The following is a 20907-nucleotide window of genomic DNA, read 5'->3' as shown; positions in this document are numbered from 1 at the left end:
ATCTATTGTGTTTTATCCTGGTTACAAAGCAATGTGATCTCACTACTGACTTTTTCTATATAGACTGGAACCTCTCTAGCACCCCAGGAAACCTTTACACTTTATTCATTCACACTCCATTTTATCATAAGAGGAGTTATAAAATTACAAAAATATAAAGATCGCATTCCTTAAAAGTGAGGGAAACTTTTATGATTTTGCTTATCTGCTTATCTGGAGTTGTCATATTTATGGGGACAGAAAGAATGATTTTGCAAGGGCTCAGGGAATAGGAAATTATTACTTAATGAAATAGAGAAATAATTACTTAATGTAATTAGGGAGAACTTCAGCTTTGCAAGATTAAAAAGAATTCTAGAGCTGATGGTAATGCATAATTGCACATTGAGGTGAGAATACTTATTAGTATTAAAATGTATTCTTAAAATGGTTACAGTAATAAAACATGTTTATTCTGTAACAATTAAAATGTGAAGGGAAGGAAGCTAACAAGAAATATAAAGATTAGTGGGATGGATATGGGAATCCTCATTAAAATCATCTACATAATGCTTGATAAATTAAGCAAATGAGAAGAGAATCCATGTGAGTGATACTATCTATTCTGTATTAAAAATAGTTCAAATATTGTGGCTTCTAATGCCAGACAACAATTTCTCTCCAGGAATATGTAGAATGAGTTTTAAGCCAGACAACAAATTCTTTCCAGGATGTTCATGACGAGCCTTATATATTACACTGCTTTTCATTTCTTTCCTTGCAATGGAAACATTATTCTTCATTTTCTACTTGACTATTTTTGAACCAGTAATGGGATTTTGTTGCTTTCATCAACTGGTTTATTATCTTCTTTTGGGTTTGAGCCACACACAACAAAAGAGAGTGTTTATTAGAAATTCCATGCTAGACTAATTTGTTTTGGTTGTAAAATTTATGAGCAGCAAGTGATAGGTTAGTGTAATATAACAGATGTTCTTTTCTGCAGTGACAATTTAGTCACTTTTGAGCATTTTCTTACAAAATGAAGTCAAGTGTAATTGTGGATATGACTGTCCTCAAATGAGTTTTTTAAGGGACTGGAAAACTGGGACAAGACTGAACTATAAAAGATACTACATATTCTTATTGTGTTCATGTCTAAAGGACTGCCATCAACACTGTTATTTATGGCAATCTTCTTAACATCTTTATTAATGACTTTGTTTCTGGAAATACCACATTTAGTTTTTCCTTAGACTTAGGACAGAATAAAAGAATACTTAGGAATTTTGCTGGTGAAACCATATTTGGAGATAAAAACTTGTAAAATAGAATGTCTTTTTAGACATTAAGTGGACTTGGAAGCTGGCAGGGAACAAAAGACAGTAGAGTGTAAGATTACAACAACCTTTCATAAAGAAAAATGAATGTTTTGTCCAGAACTGTATGAAGTAAGGAGCAGTATAACTTAGAAAATAAGAAGAGGAGGGCAGTCTAGGAAAGGAACTTTTATTAAGCATCTACTCTAAGCTAGACACTAATCAGACATGATGTGATTTAATCCTTATAAGGCTGCTTTCTTTTCATTAGCTTATAGGTGATATATCAGGTTTCTCTGACAGCTTGCTGAGTGTATGTAAGACTGGGAAGGTCTAAAACATGATCTGCCAGGTGTCTACATCTAAGGTTTGCAAAGACCATCTTCTGTCTCTAAAGAATTCCCATGTACCTACATCCAAACATTCAGGATGTAAATTTACAAATAGACTAATACTTGCAGTTACACTTAATTTTCTAAATGTTATTTGCTGTTTTAAACATGTATAATTTAGTATTTAAATTATATGTTAGTTTCTAAACCATATTGTATTTTTTTCATCACCTTCAGATTTTGTTTTATTGAAATAATTCTTGGAACTTGAATAGTTTTGTTGGGGGGTGGGGGTAGGGGTGGCTTGCCCACACCTGGTGATACTCAGAAGTTACTCTGATTCTAGTGCTCAGATCATACATCGTATTGGATTTGGAACCAGATTTGAGCTCAAACAAGTCACATCTTTACAATCTTAGATTGAATATGCTATACATGGAATAGATTCTTGGGCAATTTCTTTCAGACCTGATGATACTAACATTTGATCAGTCTAAAACCTGTTGTTCTTTCCAAAATGAGTCATATAGATCAATCCTTACTTTTATATAACTGACCAGTGATTTTTCTTATTTCTCCCTTCTATCCATCACCCACTATAGACATCAGAATCTTTAACTTTCTTCTTTGACATAAATTTCTATCATTTTCCACATCAATGGTTAAAATATCAACTAATATTTATTGCTTACCTTTTAATTTGTGATATGCTATATGTGCACAGGTGACCCAAATACAAGACAAACCTACAGATTTTAGGAACTCCATAATTTCAGTAGGATAATGCTATTGCACCCCCCCCATTTTATTTCAAATTCAACAGTGTTTCCTTGCAAATAGAGTCAAGTATTCAGATTAACATTCAATAAAAATTGTCCTATTATTATGTTTTTTATTTTTGAAATAATTGCATGATTTTACTTACACAAAACTTTAAAAAAAACTTTATTTATTTATTTATTGGTTGGTTGGTTTTGAGCTACACCCAGTGGCCCTCAGGGGTTATTCCTGGCTTTGCACTCAGAAATCACCCCTGGCAGGCTGGTGGACCATATGGGATGCCGAGAATCGAATCCAGTCTCTCCTGGGTCAGCTGCATGCAAGGCAAATGCCCTACCACTGTGCCATCTCTTGGCCCCTACAAAAACTTTTATCATTCAAATGACACTATTAGAATCTTATTTACATCACACTTTTAGTATGTGCAATTTTGTTGTTTTCATGTCTTATTAGGTTATTTGTTCTTATTTGTTTTATTTTTTGAGCCATACCCAGCAGTGTTCTGGACTTATTTCTAGCTTTGTATTTAGAAGATGACTCCTGGATGAAACCATAAGTAGTGCTAAGGATTCAACCTAGCTTAGCACATGCAAGGCAAGTCCCTTACCTGCTGCATTGCCTCTCTGGCCCACTTTATTAGCCATTTTCCCCCGTCAGTACACCTGAGACATTGTCTTCTAGTATAAATTTTATAATTTTGATAAATTTGATAAATTTTATTAATTTTATTGTATGATCTTTTATCACACTTCTTCTTATCTGTGTCAGAACTTTAGTATGGGAATGTAATTGCCATGCCACTATCTGGGGGGAAGAATTTTTTTCAGAGATAATAGCTATAATAAAGGTCCTAAGCCAGGAATAAACAATCATAAGGTCAATGTATAATGTACAACTAGGTATATTAAGATAAAATGTTAGAAAGCTGTACAAGGGGGGAACAGTTGCACTAGCGTTATGGGGGTAAAGGAGGGAGATGTGGGATACATGCTGGGAAGAGGGGTGGAGGGAGGACACCACTGGTGGTGGAAATGCCCCTCACTCATTGTCACTATATGCCTCAAATATTACTGTGAAAGAATTGTAATTCACTTCGACCACAATAAAAATTAAAAAAAAAAGATGGGACCGGAGAGATGGTATGGAGGTAGGGCATTTGCCTTGCATGCAGAAGGATGGTGGCTTGAATCCCGGCATCCCATATGGTCCCCCGAGCCTGCCAGGAGGAATTTCTGAGTGTAAAGCCAGGAGAAACCCCTGATCTCTGCTGGGTATGACCCAAAAACCAAAATAAAAAAAAATAAAAAAGATAAAATGTTAGTCTTGAGAATGCTCTGGCCTATAATCCTTATAAGAATTTTGGTTTTGTTCTTAGAGGATAAGACAAGAGGTGGGTGGGGAGGAGGGAGATCTGGGAAATTGGTGGTGGGAATGTTGTACTGGTGAAGGGGGGTGTTCTTTACATGACTGTAATCATACAACTATAATCATGTTTGTAATCACAGTGTTTAAATAAAGATAAAAAAAAAGACAAAAGGTTTGCAAAGGGGTAAAATCATGTAATACAAGTATATAAAAGATATCAAGAATAGAGATAAATGGGGCTGGAGAGATCGTATGGAGTTAGGGCATTTGCCTTGCATGCAGAAGGATGGTGGTTCAAATCCCGGCATCCCATACAGTGCCCCGCATGCCAGGAGTGATTTCTGAGCATAGAGTCAGGAGTAACCCTGAATGCTGCTGGGTGCGACCAAAAAAGAATAGAGATAAAAGCTTTGTTCTCTTTGTTTCCAAGTATCCATCCATCCATCATTTATCGATGTATTTATCTATGCACGCATTTATAAATGTATATATGTGTTGTTTTCTGTTTTGGGACCAGGCTCACTGCTCAGGGACCACTCCTGGTGGTATTTAAAAGACCATATTGATGCCAGGCATCAAACTTCGGTCAGCAAAGTGCAAGACAGCCTTACTCATTGTACTATCATTCTGGATCTTTATATATGCTTTGAAAATTATTTTGAAAGCCCATTGCTCTCCCCAAAATTTTCAAAATTGAGATATAAAAATACATCACAACTTTTAAATGTTAATGAAAGATGTGGCATATTTAAGAATATTGATATTTTAATATAAAGTCATTGTGTTTATGTTTTAAAATATCCAAGGGCACTTAAATACAAAAGACATTTTTTTTTTGAAATTTGTTTTTGTTTTTGCCCCCACTCCGGAAGTGCTTAGGACTTATTCCTAACTTAGCACTCTGGGATCAATCCTGATGGTGCTCAAGGGACCATATAGGATTCAGAAAACTGAACCCAGGTGGATTCAAGGGAAACAAACAACCTACTATTGCTCCAGCCCCAAAACAGATTCTTTAATGATTAAAAAAATCAGGCCCCAATAACAATTTTTTTATTTGAGTCTAAAATTTAATTATTATCAGTAACTAATTGATCAAAGCATGCATGTGTTGCACACTTAGAAAATATAAACTTAATAACTAAAATTTACTGTCAATGTGTCCGTTTTTCATATGGATGGGAGATTTTCCATAACACAATTATTAAGAGATTTCCTTGAAGTCCTTTTGGGTTCTTTTGAGTTTCTCCCTTAGTGGTAGTATGAGTGCATCAGAAAGAGGTAAGCCTTTCTTTTACCAAGTAGAAAAAGGGTTAAACGGGATTGAGGACTGAAAAGTAGAATTGGCTTGACTGTCAGCAAGCACATTTCAGACAGGTCAGTTTTAAAGACCTGAAAGTGGACTCTGTTAGCACTATTCATGGCTCTGTACCCCTTGAAAAATCTACATGTATCCCCATGGGTACACATGCCGAGTTTGAGAACGAATACCATACATGATTGCCACTGAGACCAGTCATCTTTGTGCCCCAGTATGTGGCACTGTGCCACTTAAATAAGTAAATATTTGTTGAATGGATATTGAGTAATTAATTTCTGAAACTCAACGTTCAGGGGCTGCAAAAGTTTAACTGTGAAAAGAAAGAGTCCTGTCTGAAATTTTGGTCAATAGCTATTAGGAGCCAAACTTTGGATCTACTGTTGTAAACTGCTTAGATTTCAGTAGAGGCAAAAGTGATTTAAAAATTGTTATCACAATGGGCTCTTTCCCACCACACATTCACACACTACTGTGCTTAGGTAAATCACTCTAGAAATAATGTATCAAATAGTGTTTGTCAATTCCAAGATAATCAAACAATAAGACCATTAAAAAGACATTTTCACTGGATATTTCTCAATTTTCATGGGTATTCTTGATGTGGGGTAGTCTGGATGGAAAAATCAGCAGGAGTTGCTACTAAGTAGACTGTGGTACATGCCTTGATTTCGCAGTTTTTCTGGTCTGAGTGCTGATGCATCTGTTTGCCAGATTTCTATTCTGGATCTCTGTGGGCACTGTTGTTGCCAATATTACTGATTTCTCAGAGTTGCTCAGGTTTTAGCTTTCCTGATTCTGTGTGCAGCCTGTATATACCTATCATCCAGCAATTCTACAACCAACAAAACTTGCATCCATTCCCTCTACCAGTGATTTCCACCACCTAATATTCTCTAAACATCAACTCTGCTGGATGTTGAATAACAACAGTGAGTGAGCTGGGTGTCCAAAATCTGGGTGTCTTTAGGGAAAAGGATGTTTAATCAGGCAATAGGAATTTAGAAAGATAAATAGTGCAATGGTGGGATTAATTGGGCCTGTGAAGTCATTTACGAGAGGCAAGGAAGAAGAATTTTCAAAGAATAAGATCTTTAGTAAGGAGATATATAAAAATCAGGCTAAAATATTAGTTAGGAGCCAGAGTATATATGTAATATAAAATAAATATACTTTATTAAAAAGATATAGCATGAGTCAGAGTTATGTGGGAAGCAAGAAAAACAGTTTACATCTTCCTTACTCATTTTTACCCTTTAAAAAAAATAATTGGAAGTAATCAATTCCCAAAACGGCACACTTTTTACTTGCATGCCCTAGTAGAAAGCAGGTTTGTTTTGTTAATTTGTATTTCCAGCAGCTGGCAGATATTATGCTCTGTAAGTATTTGTTGACTGCATGAAGGATGAGCGATATGCGGGGGAATCTGGAAGTAGTTTCAACTGGGGGATGCATAGAGATTTAGGAGAACAGTGACAGTAGTGAGGCTGGGAAGGATCACTTCAGAACAGACCTTAGAAACTGTGCTAAGACATATGGAATTAACTCTGAAGGGAACACGCTTTTAAGCTAGTCAACTAGGGATCAGATTCAGTTTTAGAAAACTCATCTTGGCCTCATCAGGGAGGAAGGGTTGGAGCCAGCCAACAATGAGCATAGCTGTGTCACAGGGGATAAGACCAATGGCATAGACAGTCAGCAAATTGGAATGTACTAGAGTTTCATTAAAACTAGTCTGTGATCTGTGTCTCCCTAACAGGCAACTTTGCTTTCACAGAGTAATCTGGCTTTGCTTGTAACTCAGGGATCATAATCAGTAAATGGCGAATTGGTATAAGAAGCAAACTGTCAGTTTGGTTGTGGAGGTATTGATGATGCATAGAGTGCTACCATTTTTGGGGAGAGAGGGACTTGGGTAGAAAGGACACATCTGGCACTACTCAGGGCTTACTCTAGACTCTGTGTTCAAGAATTACTCTTAGGGGCCGGAGAGATAGCATGAAGGTAAGGCGTTTGCCTTTCATGCAGAAGGTCGGTGGTTCGGATCCCGGCATCCCATAAGTTCCCTTGAGCCTGCCAGGAACGATTTCTGGGCGTAGAGCCAGGAGTAACCCCTGGGCACTGCCTAGTGTGACCCCAAAACAAAACAAACAAACAAACAAACAAAATCATTTAAAAAGGGGCTGGCGAGGTGGCGTTAGAGGTAAAATGTCTGCCTTGCAAGCCCTAGTCAAGGAAGGACCGCTGTTCTATCCCCCGGCGTCCCATATGGTTCCCCCAAGCCAGGGGCAATTTCTGAGCGCTTAGCTAAGAGTAACCCCTGAGCATCAAACGGGTGTGGCCCGAAAAACCAAAAAAGAAAAAAAAATTACTCTTAGTAGTGCTCAGAGAACCAAAAATAGGGCCAGGGATCCAGCCAGGGTTGGCCACATGCAAAGTAAGTGTCAAAACCTCTGTAAATCCAGTTCCTAGATGTTACCATTTTAACATGTGTTGAAACTCATAACCTTTGTTCTCTTTTTTGTTTTTGGGCCACACTCAATTGTGCTCAGGCTTATTCCTGGCTCTGCACTTAGAGATCACTACTGGCCCACTGGGAGGCGGTATGAGGTGGATCAAACCTGGATCTGATGCATGCAAAGCAAGTGACTTATGTGTGTACTATTTCTCTGGTCCCTGGAATTCTATTTTTTTAAATAATTAACTTTTTATAAGGGTCACAGCCAGCGAAAAGGAAGGGGGCATGTGCTCGCTTCAGCAGCACATATACTAAAATTGGAACGATACAGAGAAGATTAGCATGGCCCCTGCGCAAGGGTGACATGCAAATTTGTGAAGGAATGGGGCATGTAGTTTCAGGCTTGGAATTTAGGAATTCACACACTTTAGGCCTGTGTTCTAGTCGTTCAGTTATTTTCTGTCTGATTCCCATTTTGGATACTGTTGTTGTCTACCTTTAAGAAGCATCAGTTAAGTCTTTCACATGATCCCAATATCCATGTATTCTAATGTTATTAACTTGTTATTAGAAAAATTAACTTGTTTTTAGAAAAATATCTATTCTAAAATTGAGAGGGTATGACTGGAGTGATAGCACAGCGGTAGGACATTTGCCTTGCAAGCTGCTGACTTGAACAGACCCTGGTTCAATCCCTGGCAATCCCTATGGTTCCCTAAGCCTGTCAGGAATGATTTCTGAGCACAGAGCCAGGAGTAGCCCCTGAGCGCCTCTGGGTGTGGCCCAAAAGCTAATAAATAAGTAAATAAATAAGTAAAATTGAAAGGGTAAATAGTTACCTTGTGGTGACCAAATCTATTAGAATTTTAATCTGGAAAAAAATACTCTTAAAGTCCTCAAGGCAAAAGCTTTATGAACTATTTTAGTCTGAATTATCAAGTGCTATTTATCCTAACACAAAAAGTTCCTTTGTTCCAGAATAACCATGTATATATAGAATTTAATAAACTGCCAATGCAGGTTTTCAAATGAAATCAAGAGTCTTTTGTAAAAGAGGTTCTAGTAGAATAACTTTGATATTATACTAAATATGATGTACAAAATTATAGTAGGCAACTCTAAACTGCTGTTCTTCCCTACTTACCAGACTATTTGATTAAAATACTGAGCGTGATGTTGATAAGCTGGTGACCAATAGGAATCAGACTCTCTTGTACATCTTATAGTCAGAATATTCAGAAAGAAAAACAACAAAGGGAACTTATGATGAGTTTTTAATTTCTAATTGCTCACATAAGAGTAGCAAGACTCCAGGAGATAATGAATCTCTGCCTTCTTTCTTAACAAGCCCAGTCGTCGCCTTGGCAATGCTGCAAGTTCTTCAGAAAAGAGTCTCAGAGGAATAGAAGCTCCCTGAATCCTAAACAAGAATGGAGTCCTTGAAGAAACTAGAGCAATGATATGCTTGTTGCCTGCTGGAGAATACTTTTGTCTGTTTTGCATCTGCCAACACTCCGATAAGAGACCAAGGACCCTGAACACCAAATAACTATTCATGGGGCAGCCTCATGTTCCGGGGAGGGTCACAGACCTTGCTATTTATCAGCCACCTCAATAGAAGCAGCAGCAACCTTATTAAACAGAAAAATCTAATTTGAGTCTTCTTTATGCAGTTTTATATTATTTTCTCATATTTCCTAAAATATTGAAGAAATTATTAAATTATGTGTGATCTTTATAGCTCCTTGTTTGAATAGAGGTCATAGGACTACATAGAAGGAATATTTCTTCTGCTACTACCCACTTCGTATTTATGAATCATTAAGAATAAAATGTGGTTATTTTCTTTAAGGAATTATGATGCATAGTTGTAGAAAAATATTTATAGCATTTTAAATAAGACAGCATTAAACATAATGTCATATTTTAGAAAAAAATTATTGTTTTATGGAGATGGTTCTATCACCAGTTGCACTCCAGCAAAATTCAACTTTAAACGGAATTAAAAAAAGATTATTATGTAATTGTAGTAAATACTGTTGCATCTGACTTTATGCTCATTTTATGTAATTGCTGAGGACATGCTTGTGTATGGGTGTTAGGAGGGAGAGAATTAAATTTTCATTTCTAGCTCTCACATGCTCCTGAACTTGAAGCTATCCATGAACACCCAGATTGCCTCTAGCCTGATGAGAGGTGTACTAGTTGGGGAAGCCTTATATTGCCTTTTTGTTGAATGTGGGTTGGCAGTTCATCTAGCCAGATCTGCCCAGACAGCAGACAATGGGAGAAAGGCTGTGACCTGGCCTTCACTCCAGCTGCCCTGGCCCTCTTTATCTCAGGATGGAAGCACTAGCTGGGCGTTATGCAATGATCTTCTTATTTACTAGAACTAAAAGAGCACAGCCAACAAAGGAGGGAGAGGAAACCCTCTTCCATTTTATCTCATTTATAGTAAGTCTGGATTGTAGCAAAGTCACGCACAGGGTGTTCTTAAAGTTACATAATATCTGGCACATCCTTTCTACTGTATTCTTTTTTTTTTTTTTTTGTGGTTTTTGGGTCACACCCGGCAGTGCTCAGGGGTTATTCCTGGCTCCAGGCTCAGAAATTGCTCCTGGCAGGCACGGGGGACCATATGGGACGCTGGGATTCTAACCGATGACCTCCTGCATGAAAGGCAAATGCCTTACCTTCATGCTATCTCTCCGGCCCCTCTATTGTATTCTTATTAATACAATGTGTACTTGTTATGCAGAAAGCGTGTGCATATACATACTCTACTCTGACAATATCTAACATATATAAACTTTCTTCTATTCACTCTTGATATTTATTAAATTTATAAGTACTTATAAAATATAGATGTAAATTATATATCCTATTCCTATTCCTAGTAAATATCTATCATTTATATTTCTGCCAACAGGTTCTTAGTAAAGGATTTATTTTTGAAATATGATGCATTGTTAATGGCCTTGTTCAATTTTTCTAGTGTGTATTAATATTACATAAAGTGATTTTTCCCCTTGAAGTTTAAAACTTGAAGAGTATGCCAGTTCTTCATGTATAATTTTATGCAGAGTAGACATTTTTCTGACTTAGCGAATCTATAGTTTCTAATCCTACATAGCTAATCTATAGTTTCTATAAAAAAGAGTTGGTATCACTTCTCATAATATGTCTAAGACTTTGATCTGAGCATAAGGGCAGTTCACCACATGGCTCTGCCCAACTAAAAGCCACAGGTCCATTTTCACATTTTCAGTTATTCTGGGTCTTGAAGTTTATTCACCCCAGCTCTGCCATTAATTAACCTTATTTTCAGGGAGAACTTGAATTTTCTAATTATCCTCTTCTTTGAAGAAATGTATGATTAAAATAGTCATTGAATTTGGCTATTGTGAATATTAATATCACACATAACTGACACTTAGCAAGTCTTGTGTCTTAGTATCAAATAAGGATTAGATTATACATAACTTTGCTGACCTGTATTTTACAGGTAATTTTCTTGCTCTTTTGAGAGTTTATATAATTAATAATATGGGTATGTAGGAAATATAAGATATATACTTGGGCAAAACTGAAGTCTCATAATGTTTTTAGTTCTTATAAACAATCATTTTATTCTCCACTGGACTGGTAAAATTTTCAGCCTTTTTTCCTAGCTTGGTAAGATCATTGGCAATATCTTTATTCTATTATGTGATATTGCTTTGCCTTTAACAGTCTCCCTAAAACTTAAAAACACGAAAGTCTAGTTTCAATACTACTTGAGCTGAGAACTGATGGCAATCGCATCTTTTTTAAAATTTTCTTCTTTATTTTATTATTATAATAATAATTTTTATTTTGACCAAAGTGGATTACAAATCTTTCACAGTAATATTTTAGGTACATATTGACATTGAATCAGGGGAATTCACACCACGTAAGCTGTCCTCCCTCCATCTGCGTTCCCAGTTTGCATCTCATATCTCCCCTTTACCCTCCCCCCCCCCCCCCCCCCCCCGCACCCCCTGTTGCTAGTATAATTGGTCCCCTCTGTGACTAGCTTGTTGTAGAATGGGTATTGATTCTGTTGTCATTGGCTTTGGATTCAGTATTTAAGTTTGATCATTTTAATTATACTTAGTGATCATACAACTGTTTGGTCTTGGAGCCATCCATTAGGAAACAGCATCTTGAGTATGATTACTGAGCCCTATTGCCAACTTCTTTCTAGTCACTGTCAGAGGTATTTTTCTTCTTTTATGAGGGTTCCTGTCCACCTGAACACAGACAAATTCAGAGCTAGAAAAATTCTCTGCTGCAAAAAAACCCCCAAAACTCATTTATAAGTAGAATCTCTTATTATAAAGAATACTATAAAATAATTGTTCTCAAAGACTTTAAATCATATATTACTTATATTATGCTTTAAACATCTTTCAAATTGAGATTAAATAGGTTTGATTTTTATATATGCTGCGTGTTTTTTTTTTTCTTCCTGTGCTTGGGCAGGGAATTGAACCCAAGTCTCATGCTTGGTGCAAAGCATTTCCATTTCCGTTGAGCCACATCCTTGGCCCTATACATATTATGTGAACAGGTAGATAAATGCCTACTTCTTTTGAGACCAAACTTTAGTAATACTAGTTGTTCTTCATTATTAATGAAATTCTACACTTACTCTTTTTAATGTATGGTATATTTTTGTCTTTCTGTATAAATGAGAATTTATATTGTATTTTGTGCATTAAGTTTTGCATTATTTCTCCTGACCTGCTGCTGAACTTTTTAATACAAAAAGTACCTATTGTTTCAATTTAGGATCAATATGGATATGTAAATTTAAATTAGGACTACACATGGGAAATAGCATTTTTTTTTGGTTTTTGGGTCACACCTGGTGATGCTCAGGGCTATGTGCTCAGAAAACGCTCCTGGGATGCCGGGTATCGAACTGCGGTCTGTCCTGGGTCAGCCACGTGCAAGGCAAATGCTTTACCACAGTGCTATTGCTCCAGCCCTGGGAAATTGCATTTTTAGAATGCAATTAAAATAGTCATTTTAGAATGACTTAATTGGCATTTTTACAAGATGATTTCTACAGAATCAGAGTTTCTCCAACCATGGGAGGGTAGGTTTCAGTATCCTGTTTAACTTTATACAATCTTGAAATCTGTTTTGAAGCAAGTTGAATTCTTGGATACATTTGTAAAACAATTTAGTCTCCTTTGGGCATATCTTGGACTTCTTTTACACTATAACACATGCTTTACATGTAGAAGGCCTGGGTTTAATCTCCAGTAATACCTTGAACACCATGAAGAGCAACCCCAGCGGCAATGAGTCAGGAATAGCCTAGGTATGGCCCCAAACAAGAAGTGTGAATATTGATTTTAGATGATGACACTGTCAGAACTTAGTAATTCTGAGCTCTCAAAATCATATTCTAAGATGACATCTTTTGATGATTACGATTTCTCACTAGATTGGTTGATGCATATTTAGTTAGACTCACCCAACCATCAGCAATAAATATGGCTGTAGCTTCAATAAATAATAAAAATATATTAGATTTGTTGCCTTTCTATGACTTTCCCTGTGAATTATGCCTAAGGAGTCTGAACTTCAAATTATTTGTTTAGTGAACAAATAAAGCAAAAGATGTTACACAGAAACCAATAGGGTACAGCTTATTGAACTATCTTGCTTCTCTACACTGTAGGCACAGGAGGCTGACTGGAGAGAAGTTATCTTGGCGTGTGAGGCAATTGTAGTGCCCTGAGGCAATTGGCCATCTGCACTACATTTGCTCCTTGTTGGCTTTCTTACCTGATAGAGGCCGGCCAGGTGGTGGTTGGTTTTGATCAGAAATGGCTGGTTCACACCTGGGTGGTCAACATCATGTGCAGCTGCAGCCAGCAGTCCCAGCATGATGTCTAAAGGTGTGAGGAAACTGGCAAGCTGTTAAAAAAACAAATTGGTTAGCGTTTGTTTTGGCTGAGTTAACGGAATGAATTATCATGGTCTTGCCGGGACTTTCATTGAGACCTTTCCTCTCACAAGCACTCCATAGGGTAATAATTGCATGGAATTCCAAGGAAAAAGAAAGCATGATATGGAAAGTAACTAAGGAACTTAAAAGGTGCTATCATTCCAGTGGCTTACTTTGTCAAATTTCCACTCTTTTGTTTTGTTAATGTAGTAATGGTGCCCAAAGACAACACTGCTCTATAGTGGCCTGGGAGAAGGCAGACCCTGAAATTAGCCTGGCTCCTATAGCAAATTCTAAGCAAAAAAAAAAAAAGAGGCTAAAGTGATAAATACATTAAGATTTTTTTTTGTAGTTTTGCTATTCATTGTATGATTGTACTTCTAACATTTTAAGGTGGGCTGACCTGCAAAATTTGTCCAGTTCTTTAGTGTGCAACCAATTGTAGGAAAATATTTGAGAATCCATATTTTTGTTTGGTTAGGAAAACAAGAAAATTAAAAATTAGTAATAATTAAAATATATAACTGTACATAGTATACAGTACAATTTTAAAAACTATTTAAGGCCTTTGGAATATTTTATAAGGATTACACACTTAAAACGTCTGTTTGGTATCTCTATGTTTAGTGGCTAATGTTAAAACTTTTTGAACTAGACAGATACTTAGTTGGGGTATCATTCTGAAGACCTTAAGAAAATTCATGCTTGGCCCGGAGAGATAGCACAGCGGCGTTTGCCTTGCAAGCAGCCGATCCAGGACCAAAGGTGGTTGGTTCGAGTCCCGGTGTCCCATATGGTCCCCCGGGCCTGCCAGGAGCTATTTCTGAGCAGACAGCCAGGAGGAACCCCTGAGCAGCGCCGGGTGTGGCCCAAAAACCAAAAAAAAAAAAAAAAAAATTCATGCTGCATGTCATACAGAGTTGGCACATTTCAGTAATGAGCACTGCTGCTATTATTTCTTCGTAAATTTGGATTAGTTTACTGCACAAGTTTTTTGGGCCTGATATGGGACATCAAGCTGTTTTTATAAGACTAAACCCAGGTGAGTAGGGTTGTGGTCCAGTTGTAGAATGCATGTTTTGCATAATTAGAAGCCATAGGTTCTAATAGCACCTCCAAAACTAAAAAGAAAAAAGAAAGGGATTGAGTTTGAGTTTTGGGGAGTTTTGATTCTAGTTGTTAATCAGAAGCCATGAGGTAGGAGGCTTTTCCCAGAAAAATTCAATGCTGGTATGGTTTATGGCAAAGGTCCAAGATAAATAGCGAGTTTCTAGTTCCTGGGACTGTTGAAGATAACTTAGATGTAGATAGTTGTAGAGAGGGTTATTTTTGGTGGGGTAGAGCCTTAAAAATATACAAAATATGAAAAGAAACCTCAGAAAAATCTATTATCTTTTATGAGTGTTGTATGATTTTTAGAGCTGATACTGGAACTTTAAATACTTATAGTCAGGTTTCAAATGACCCATAACATAGTAACTCTGATCTATTGGGTGATGGGGACCTTTCATGAGCTTCCTGGACATTTTCTGGAGACTGACGTCACAGCTCAGCCTTGTCTTACCTTTGGTTCCTTCAGGTAGCAGTGCATGGCCTGGGTGACATCAGCAGCATGAACAGCATTATGGTAGGGGTTTTGGCTGTGGTAATCTTCTTGAACCATAACTAGGAGGCAACGAGATAAAGCGATCAGCTAAAACCAGAACTGGAAAGCAACTAAAATAGTCTCATCAAGAGCCTCTTTTGCTTAAAATTTTCAGTGTCTACAAATTGTGCAGTCTGTGGATCCTTTAAAAGTGAACATGGTTTGTAAGCTTGGCAGTTCTACTGGACTGTGTTTAGTGGAGAGATGAGGGAAGGCAGAGGGGAGAAAGGCCAAAAGGATTTGTGAGGCCCCTGGGATCCCTCACCACCTTTATAAATTACCCCTTTCTGGCATCTATGAAGGCTCTCATTCATAAGAAAAATAAATATGTAGGAAAAGGACAACTTTATTTCACACCATAGTTTAATTATTTAAGTTTGCTGCCATCTATGAATAATATGCCATAATAGAGACTTCCTTTCAAAGAGCTCTGGTAGCATCAGACTCCTAAGAGTAAAAGATTGGTTTATCACCAGAATAACAAATACTGACCAGAGCAAATCTTGGACTTCTTTAGACAGAAAGTCAAAGTGTAATATTAATCCAACGGAGGGCTGCTTATTTTTACTGTTTCCTTATTAAGATCAAGTTATCATCTTTCTGCCCTCTCAGTTTAAGGGATTACTTATCAGAGGGCTCTTGAAACAAAGTAGAGACCTGAGAAGGAAATTTTATTTGGCCAGTAGGGAAAGTCACTAGTTTGCTTCAACCATTAACCCCAGAAGTATTTAGGATGTAATGTATTTAATATTTGTAGAAAGTCCAGATTTTCAAGGGTAGTCATATTTTTTAGTCCATGCTATTTATTTGATTCTAGACTTTGAAAATATTTCTTTTTTAAAGTTTTTAATATTTTATTAATATTTTTATTTAAACACCTGGGTTACAAATATGATTGCTGTTGGGTTTCAGTCTCACATCCCCAGGTCAAAGACTTACCTTAGTTTTAAAAGTGAATGCATGAGAACTATTTTTAATCCTAGGTCTCTCACACAAAAGTTATTATATTAGTGATATGTACTCTGGGATGCATATACATATCGCAAGTAGTTTTTTTACTCTAGATAATCATAATTATTTGCCTCTATTTATGATCATTACATTTCTTAAGAATTTGTGTTCCTGGAAGAAAGACAAACACAGGATGATCTCACTTATCTGTGGTATATAGAATATATGAGGAAATGTAATGTAGTAAAAAGGGGAATGCCTAGGTCACTTCTGGCCCCAGAACTTAGGGAGGAGAAGAACAGAGATAGAAAGAAATCAAGGTGGAAAGAAAGAAAATGAGAAAGGGAAGAAATGAAGGAACAGGGCCCAAAGCTTTAGTTATTTTAGTGATGTGGGGAGTGATATAGCTATAAATTCAATGTGCAGACTCAACAATACTGAAATTTAACCTGAAACCACTGAACTTTGTGATGTGCCTATCAAGGAGGCTGACAAAGGGTGCAGGAGTGTGTGGAGAGTGGAAGATGATGAAGGATGTTGGAGTATGAGAAATTGTGCTGGGAGTTGACACTGGTTGTGGGATTGGAGTTAGAATATTGTTTAATTAAAACTCAACTATCAGTACTTTTGCAAATCGTGGTTCATTAACTAAATAAAAATTAAAAAAAGGAATTTATGGTTCTGGGACCAAATCATATCCTGAATATTTCAAAAAACTCTTCTTGTCTCATAAACACTTTTTATTCAGTAGTTTTATTTTATAGATATATTTAAACTCTTATTCTTTCACTTATTATTTACTTTGTCAACTTGCTTAACTTTAAGTTTCCTCAGTTTTCTTCTCAATAAAATGGAGAAAATCTTTCTAGTCTCAAAGGGTAACGTATTTATAGAATTGTCTTTAAGAGTTTCCAGTATAGGCAAGTACCATATGAAACTATTTGTTGTTATCATTGCCACCAATAGTTTCCACTTGATAACTTCAAGTTTGCTTTCAGAATCAGAGCATAACCATGTGATATATCAAAGAAGTCAGAAACCTGCTTATTGGCAGAGGAAAGTTATTTGATGGTTAAAATGTGCCCTGGCTCAGCCAGAGTGGATAGCACAGTGGATAGGGTCTTGCATGCCACCAGTCTTGGTGCAATCTCTTGTACCAGAGAACCCTGCCAGGAGTGGTTCATGAACACAGCACCAGCAGTAAGCCCTGAGTGGTACTTGGTGTAGTTCCAAAACAAAAATAACAAAAAACAAAAAATAAAATGTACTGTGGCTACTTGGCAGGTGAAAACAAACACAAACACATACATTCATAAACTCTATAAGATTTCGAGGTTAGAGTGAGCTTAGAGTGAAGTATAATAAAAAAAGTTGGGGTTTCAAGTTGAAGCCCTTTAAAGTCAGTGAGAATTAAACTGAGGCTGTATAGATTATGAATCGTTGACTTCAAACAAGTTATGAAACATCAGTACTATTCTATAACTGTAGGACAATTGGTAATAACAATGCACATCTTGCTTGATTATAAACAAATCAAAGGCAATTAGCAAATAGGGAACACTGCATATGTAGTTGCTCTGATTATTAAAAAATAAACGACTGGAATATTTTCAACAACTCAGGTTCGAAGTGAATATTTTATGTATTACTTGCTGGAGAATTGTCAGTATCGCTGAAAAATCAGTGCCTTCTTTGGCACTATTTGGCAATATTTTTGGTGGTAAGTCTATATGTAACCATTTATACTAAATATTATTAATCAAGAAATTAAATATGATACATGTAATCTGACACATTAAAACTAAGGTCACACATTAGTTTTAATGTGTGCTTAACAGATAGGAAACTGGGTAGGTAGTGCTTGCCTTTCATGTGGCCAATGGTTTCAATGCTCTGGCAACACATAAAGTCCCTTATACCTTGTTAGTTTTGATTCCTGAGTACAAATTCCTAAGCAAGCCCTGAGCTCTGTCAGGTGTGACCCTGAAAAATCCTTTGAAAACAAAACAAAACAAAGCAAATAAAACTAAGATGAGTAACTTAAAATTAATTTTTGGTCTTCATATGCTATATGAATGCAATGGTTTTGTCACAGTAGAGCAGGGGTGGTGAACAAGTTTGACACAAAGAGCCAAAATTTTAAACTGTGAGAGTCAGAGAGCCACACCACGCAGTGACCTGCCAAAACAGACCAACACTCACACAAAAGCATCTCATTTTAACAATAATCTATGAAACACATATTGCATCTTGCCATTTTGAGGGAGGGTCAAAACCTGCAGTGACGGTGAGGGTGTGCTGCGTCCTCCACACTAAGAACTAACGTTAGGCAAGATGGGACCCAACACGTGACGCACGGTCCCCTCCTCTCTGGCCCGTGCAGTTGTTTCCGAGGGATGGGAGAGGGAAGGACACATCCTGGAGGCAGGACTCCGCGCTCGGAGATCTCTCCTCAGAGGTCCCTCCTCAGAAGCAGCAGAACAGAATCCAAACTTGGCAAAGAGCCACAGAATACAAAATAATGATAAGAGACAAAGAGCCGCATTCATTTTGGCTGGGAGCTGCATGCGGCTCGAGAGCCATGTGTTCGCCACCTCTGCATTAGAGCATGTGGAAATGGGTATAGGAATGTGGAAAAAGGACTTACCCAAAAACCTGTGCAAGGTCACCATATCTAACTTGAAATGGTGAATGAGTCCATGGGTGTTGAAAAGATGGCACAGCAATGTTACCAGGCTGTTTCCTATGGGAAAACAGTTGCTTGATTTATGCATTTTAATCACCATAAAATATCAACATTGACAATAAAATCCAAAGTATCTGCCATGAAATTACTCTAACATGTTAATTTCTCCTCTCTATGCTTATTCTATTCCTGTGTTACTGTGTACACTGTGTATGAGAGTAGGAGTCTGTGTGTTTTGAAATTTCAATTAGTTGTGGCATTTTACTGAATCTCTAATTATAGTGTAAAATCGAGTCTTTGGCTTGTTCCTTTCATATTATTCTGAGAGTCTTGATTGTGTGCTTCTGTTAAAGGATCTTTGACTTGTTCATTTTATATTTTTCAGGGAGTCTTGATTATACCATTAAAAAAAGAAATACCATTGAGTGAATTCTTTTGATCATAATTAATTTTATTTTCTAGTACCCATTCTCACTTGATCTGCACAAATTTAAACACAATACTCCTAAGCACAGAGCCAGGAGTAACCTTTGAGCGTCACTGGGTGTGCCCCCTCCAAAAGAAGTTAAAAGTAGTGCATATTACTGCCTATAGTTTATAAGTAGTAATAAATTATGTTCTGTTGTTAAATTTAAAGCAGAATTTTATCATATTAAATGTTATCTCTTTCAACTGTATATTCATATATATAGAGTAATAGAAAAGGGAGAACCATCTGCTGTCATTTCACAACATTCTGGTTGATGGCGGGGCACTGATGATCAACATTAAATGTAATCTCTTCCATAGACTTCCTAAATTTATCACCGTTTGTTTAATGGGCAGGTGAAGGTATAAATAGGATTTTGTTACTTTATTAAAGAAAACTTTTATAAACAAAACATTTTGAAATGAAGAAATCTTGGGAATGTCTATCTTCAGCAATCCTTTCCTTTGGATGATGTCAAACATATCTGAACGTTACCTACAACGGGGCCGACTGTGTTCACTAAGTGGAAGTGCACACACAACTGCCCATAAGACTCAGTTTTGATATATTTTTGCACTTTTAATTTTTATTGACCAACAATATGCACTTTTGCATGAGTTTTATCTATAAAGAAAGAATCTGGTCTATGGTTTACAAGTTTCTTTGAAATCATTAAGTTCAGAAGAAAACTGTCATAAGACACTAAGACTACTATAACTCTTATTATTGCTCCAAATTAATTTTCTCCTGTCTGGTCCTTCTTGAGAGATAGCAGTTTTAGGAAAGTGGGGAAAAAAGAAAAAAGAGTAACAGTGTCTAAAAATAAAATTGTTTTCATAAAATTAATTATACTTTTGGGGTATATTCCGGGGAAAATTTTTCTGGGTGACTTACCATTTGTCAAGCGATCAAACAAGAAAATGTCAAAATCCCACATTCCCACTTTGGAGAGCATATGCTGAAAATGCAAACAGAAAACAGCATAATGAATTGCATAGAAGAAACAAATATTTAAGTTAGACATATGGATTAAACAAACAATTAAGAAGCTGAGGGGTCAGAGCAGTAGCACAGTGGTAGGGCGTTTGCCTTGCACATAGCTAATCCAGAAAAGACCTTGGTTTGATCCCGGCACCCCATATGGTCTCTCAAGCCAGGAGTGATTGCTGAAAGCATAGAGCCAGGAGTAACCCCTAAGCGTCACCAGGTGTGGCCCCCTCCAAAAGAAGCTAAAAGTAGTGCATATTACTGCCTGTAGTTTTACTAAGTAGTAACAAATCATGTTCTATTGTTAATAACAGAGCAAAAGGTACAGACTCTAGAATCAGGCAGTCTGGTTCTATGAGAGTCTCATTTCTTATTGATCATGGGTATTTTTTCTGGTTGGTCTGTCTTTGGACCACACCTGGAAGTGTTCAGGACATTACCTTTCTCTGTTCTCAATGGTCATTCTTGGGGTTATATGGGTGCTGGGTATTGAGGCAGAGTAAAGTTTTTATAAACTACACTTGAGTGCAGATGTGGTGCCGGAGAGCATCACATAGCGGATAAGGGACTTGTCTTATGTGCAGCTAATCCTAGTTCAAATTCCTGGCACCACATTGTTCTCTGTACCACCA

At 36.9% G+C, this 20907-nt stretch overlaps 2 protein-coding genes and 1 non-coding gene across 3 annotated transcripts in view; 2 read left to right on the top strand and 1 right to left on the bottom strand.

Annotated features, from left to right (window-relative positions):
• The window catches only part of BCLAF1 (BCL2 associated transcription factor 1), a 1193665-nt gene that overhangs the window by 197895 nt on the left and 974863 nt on the right, over nucleotides 1–20907 (top strand). The gene's annotated exons all lie outside the window — the stretch shown is intronic.
• The window catches only part of PDE7B (phosphodiesterase 7B), a 208142-nt gene that overhangs the window by 35483 nt on the left and 151752 nt on the right, over nucleotides 1–20907 (bottom strand). The window contains exons 4-7 of the mRNA XM_049788023.1: nucleotides 20183–20246; nucleotides 18781–18876; nucleotides 15102–15202; nucleotides 13375–13506 (exon numbers count right to left, since the gene is read on the bottom strand). Of these exons, the coding sequence (XP_049643980.1) occupies nucleotides 13375–13506; nucleotides 15102–15202; nucleotides 18781–18876; nucleotides 20183–20246 (393 nt within the window). The remainder of the gene's footprint in view (nucleotides 1–13374; nucleotides 13507–15101; nucleotides 15203–18780; nucleotides 18877–20182; nucleotides 20247–20907) is intronic.
• Nucleotides 7839–7948, top strand: LOC126031733 (U6 spliceosomal RNA). The gene has a single exon (XR_007503564.1). It is a non-coding gene; the product is annotated as a U6 spliceosomal RNA (small nuclear RNA).

This window comes from Suncus etruscus, chromosome 15 (assembly GCF_024139225.1).
Source record: "Suncus etruscus isolate mSunEtr1 chromosome 15, mSunEtr1.pri.cur, whole genome shotgun sequence".
Lineage (NCBI taxonomy): Eukaryota > Metazoa > Chordata > Mammalia > Eulipotyphla > Soricidae > Suncus > Suncus etruscus.
The sequence above is the reverse complement of the archived record's forward strand: the minus strand, read 5'-3'. Positions and strand labels throughout refer to the sequence as shown.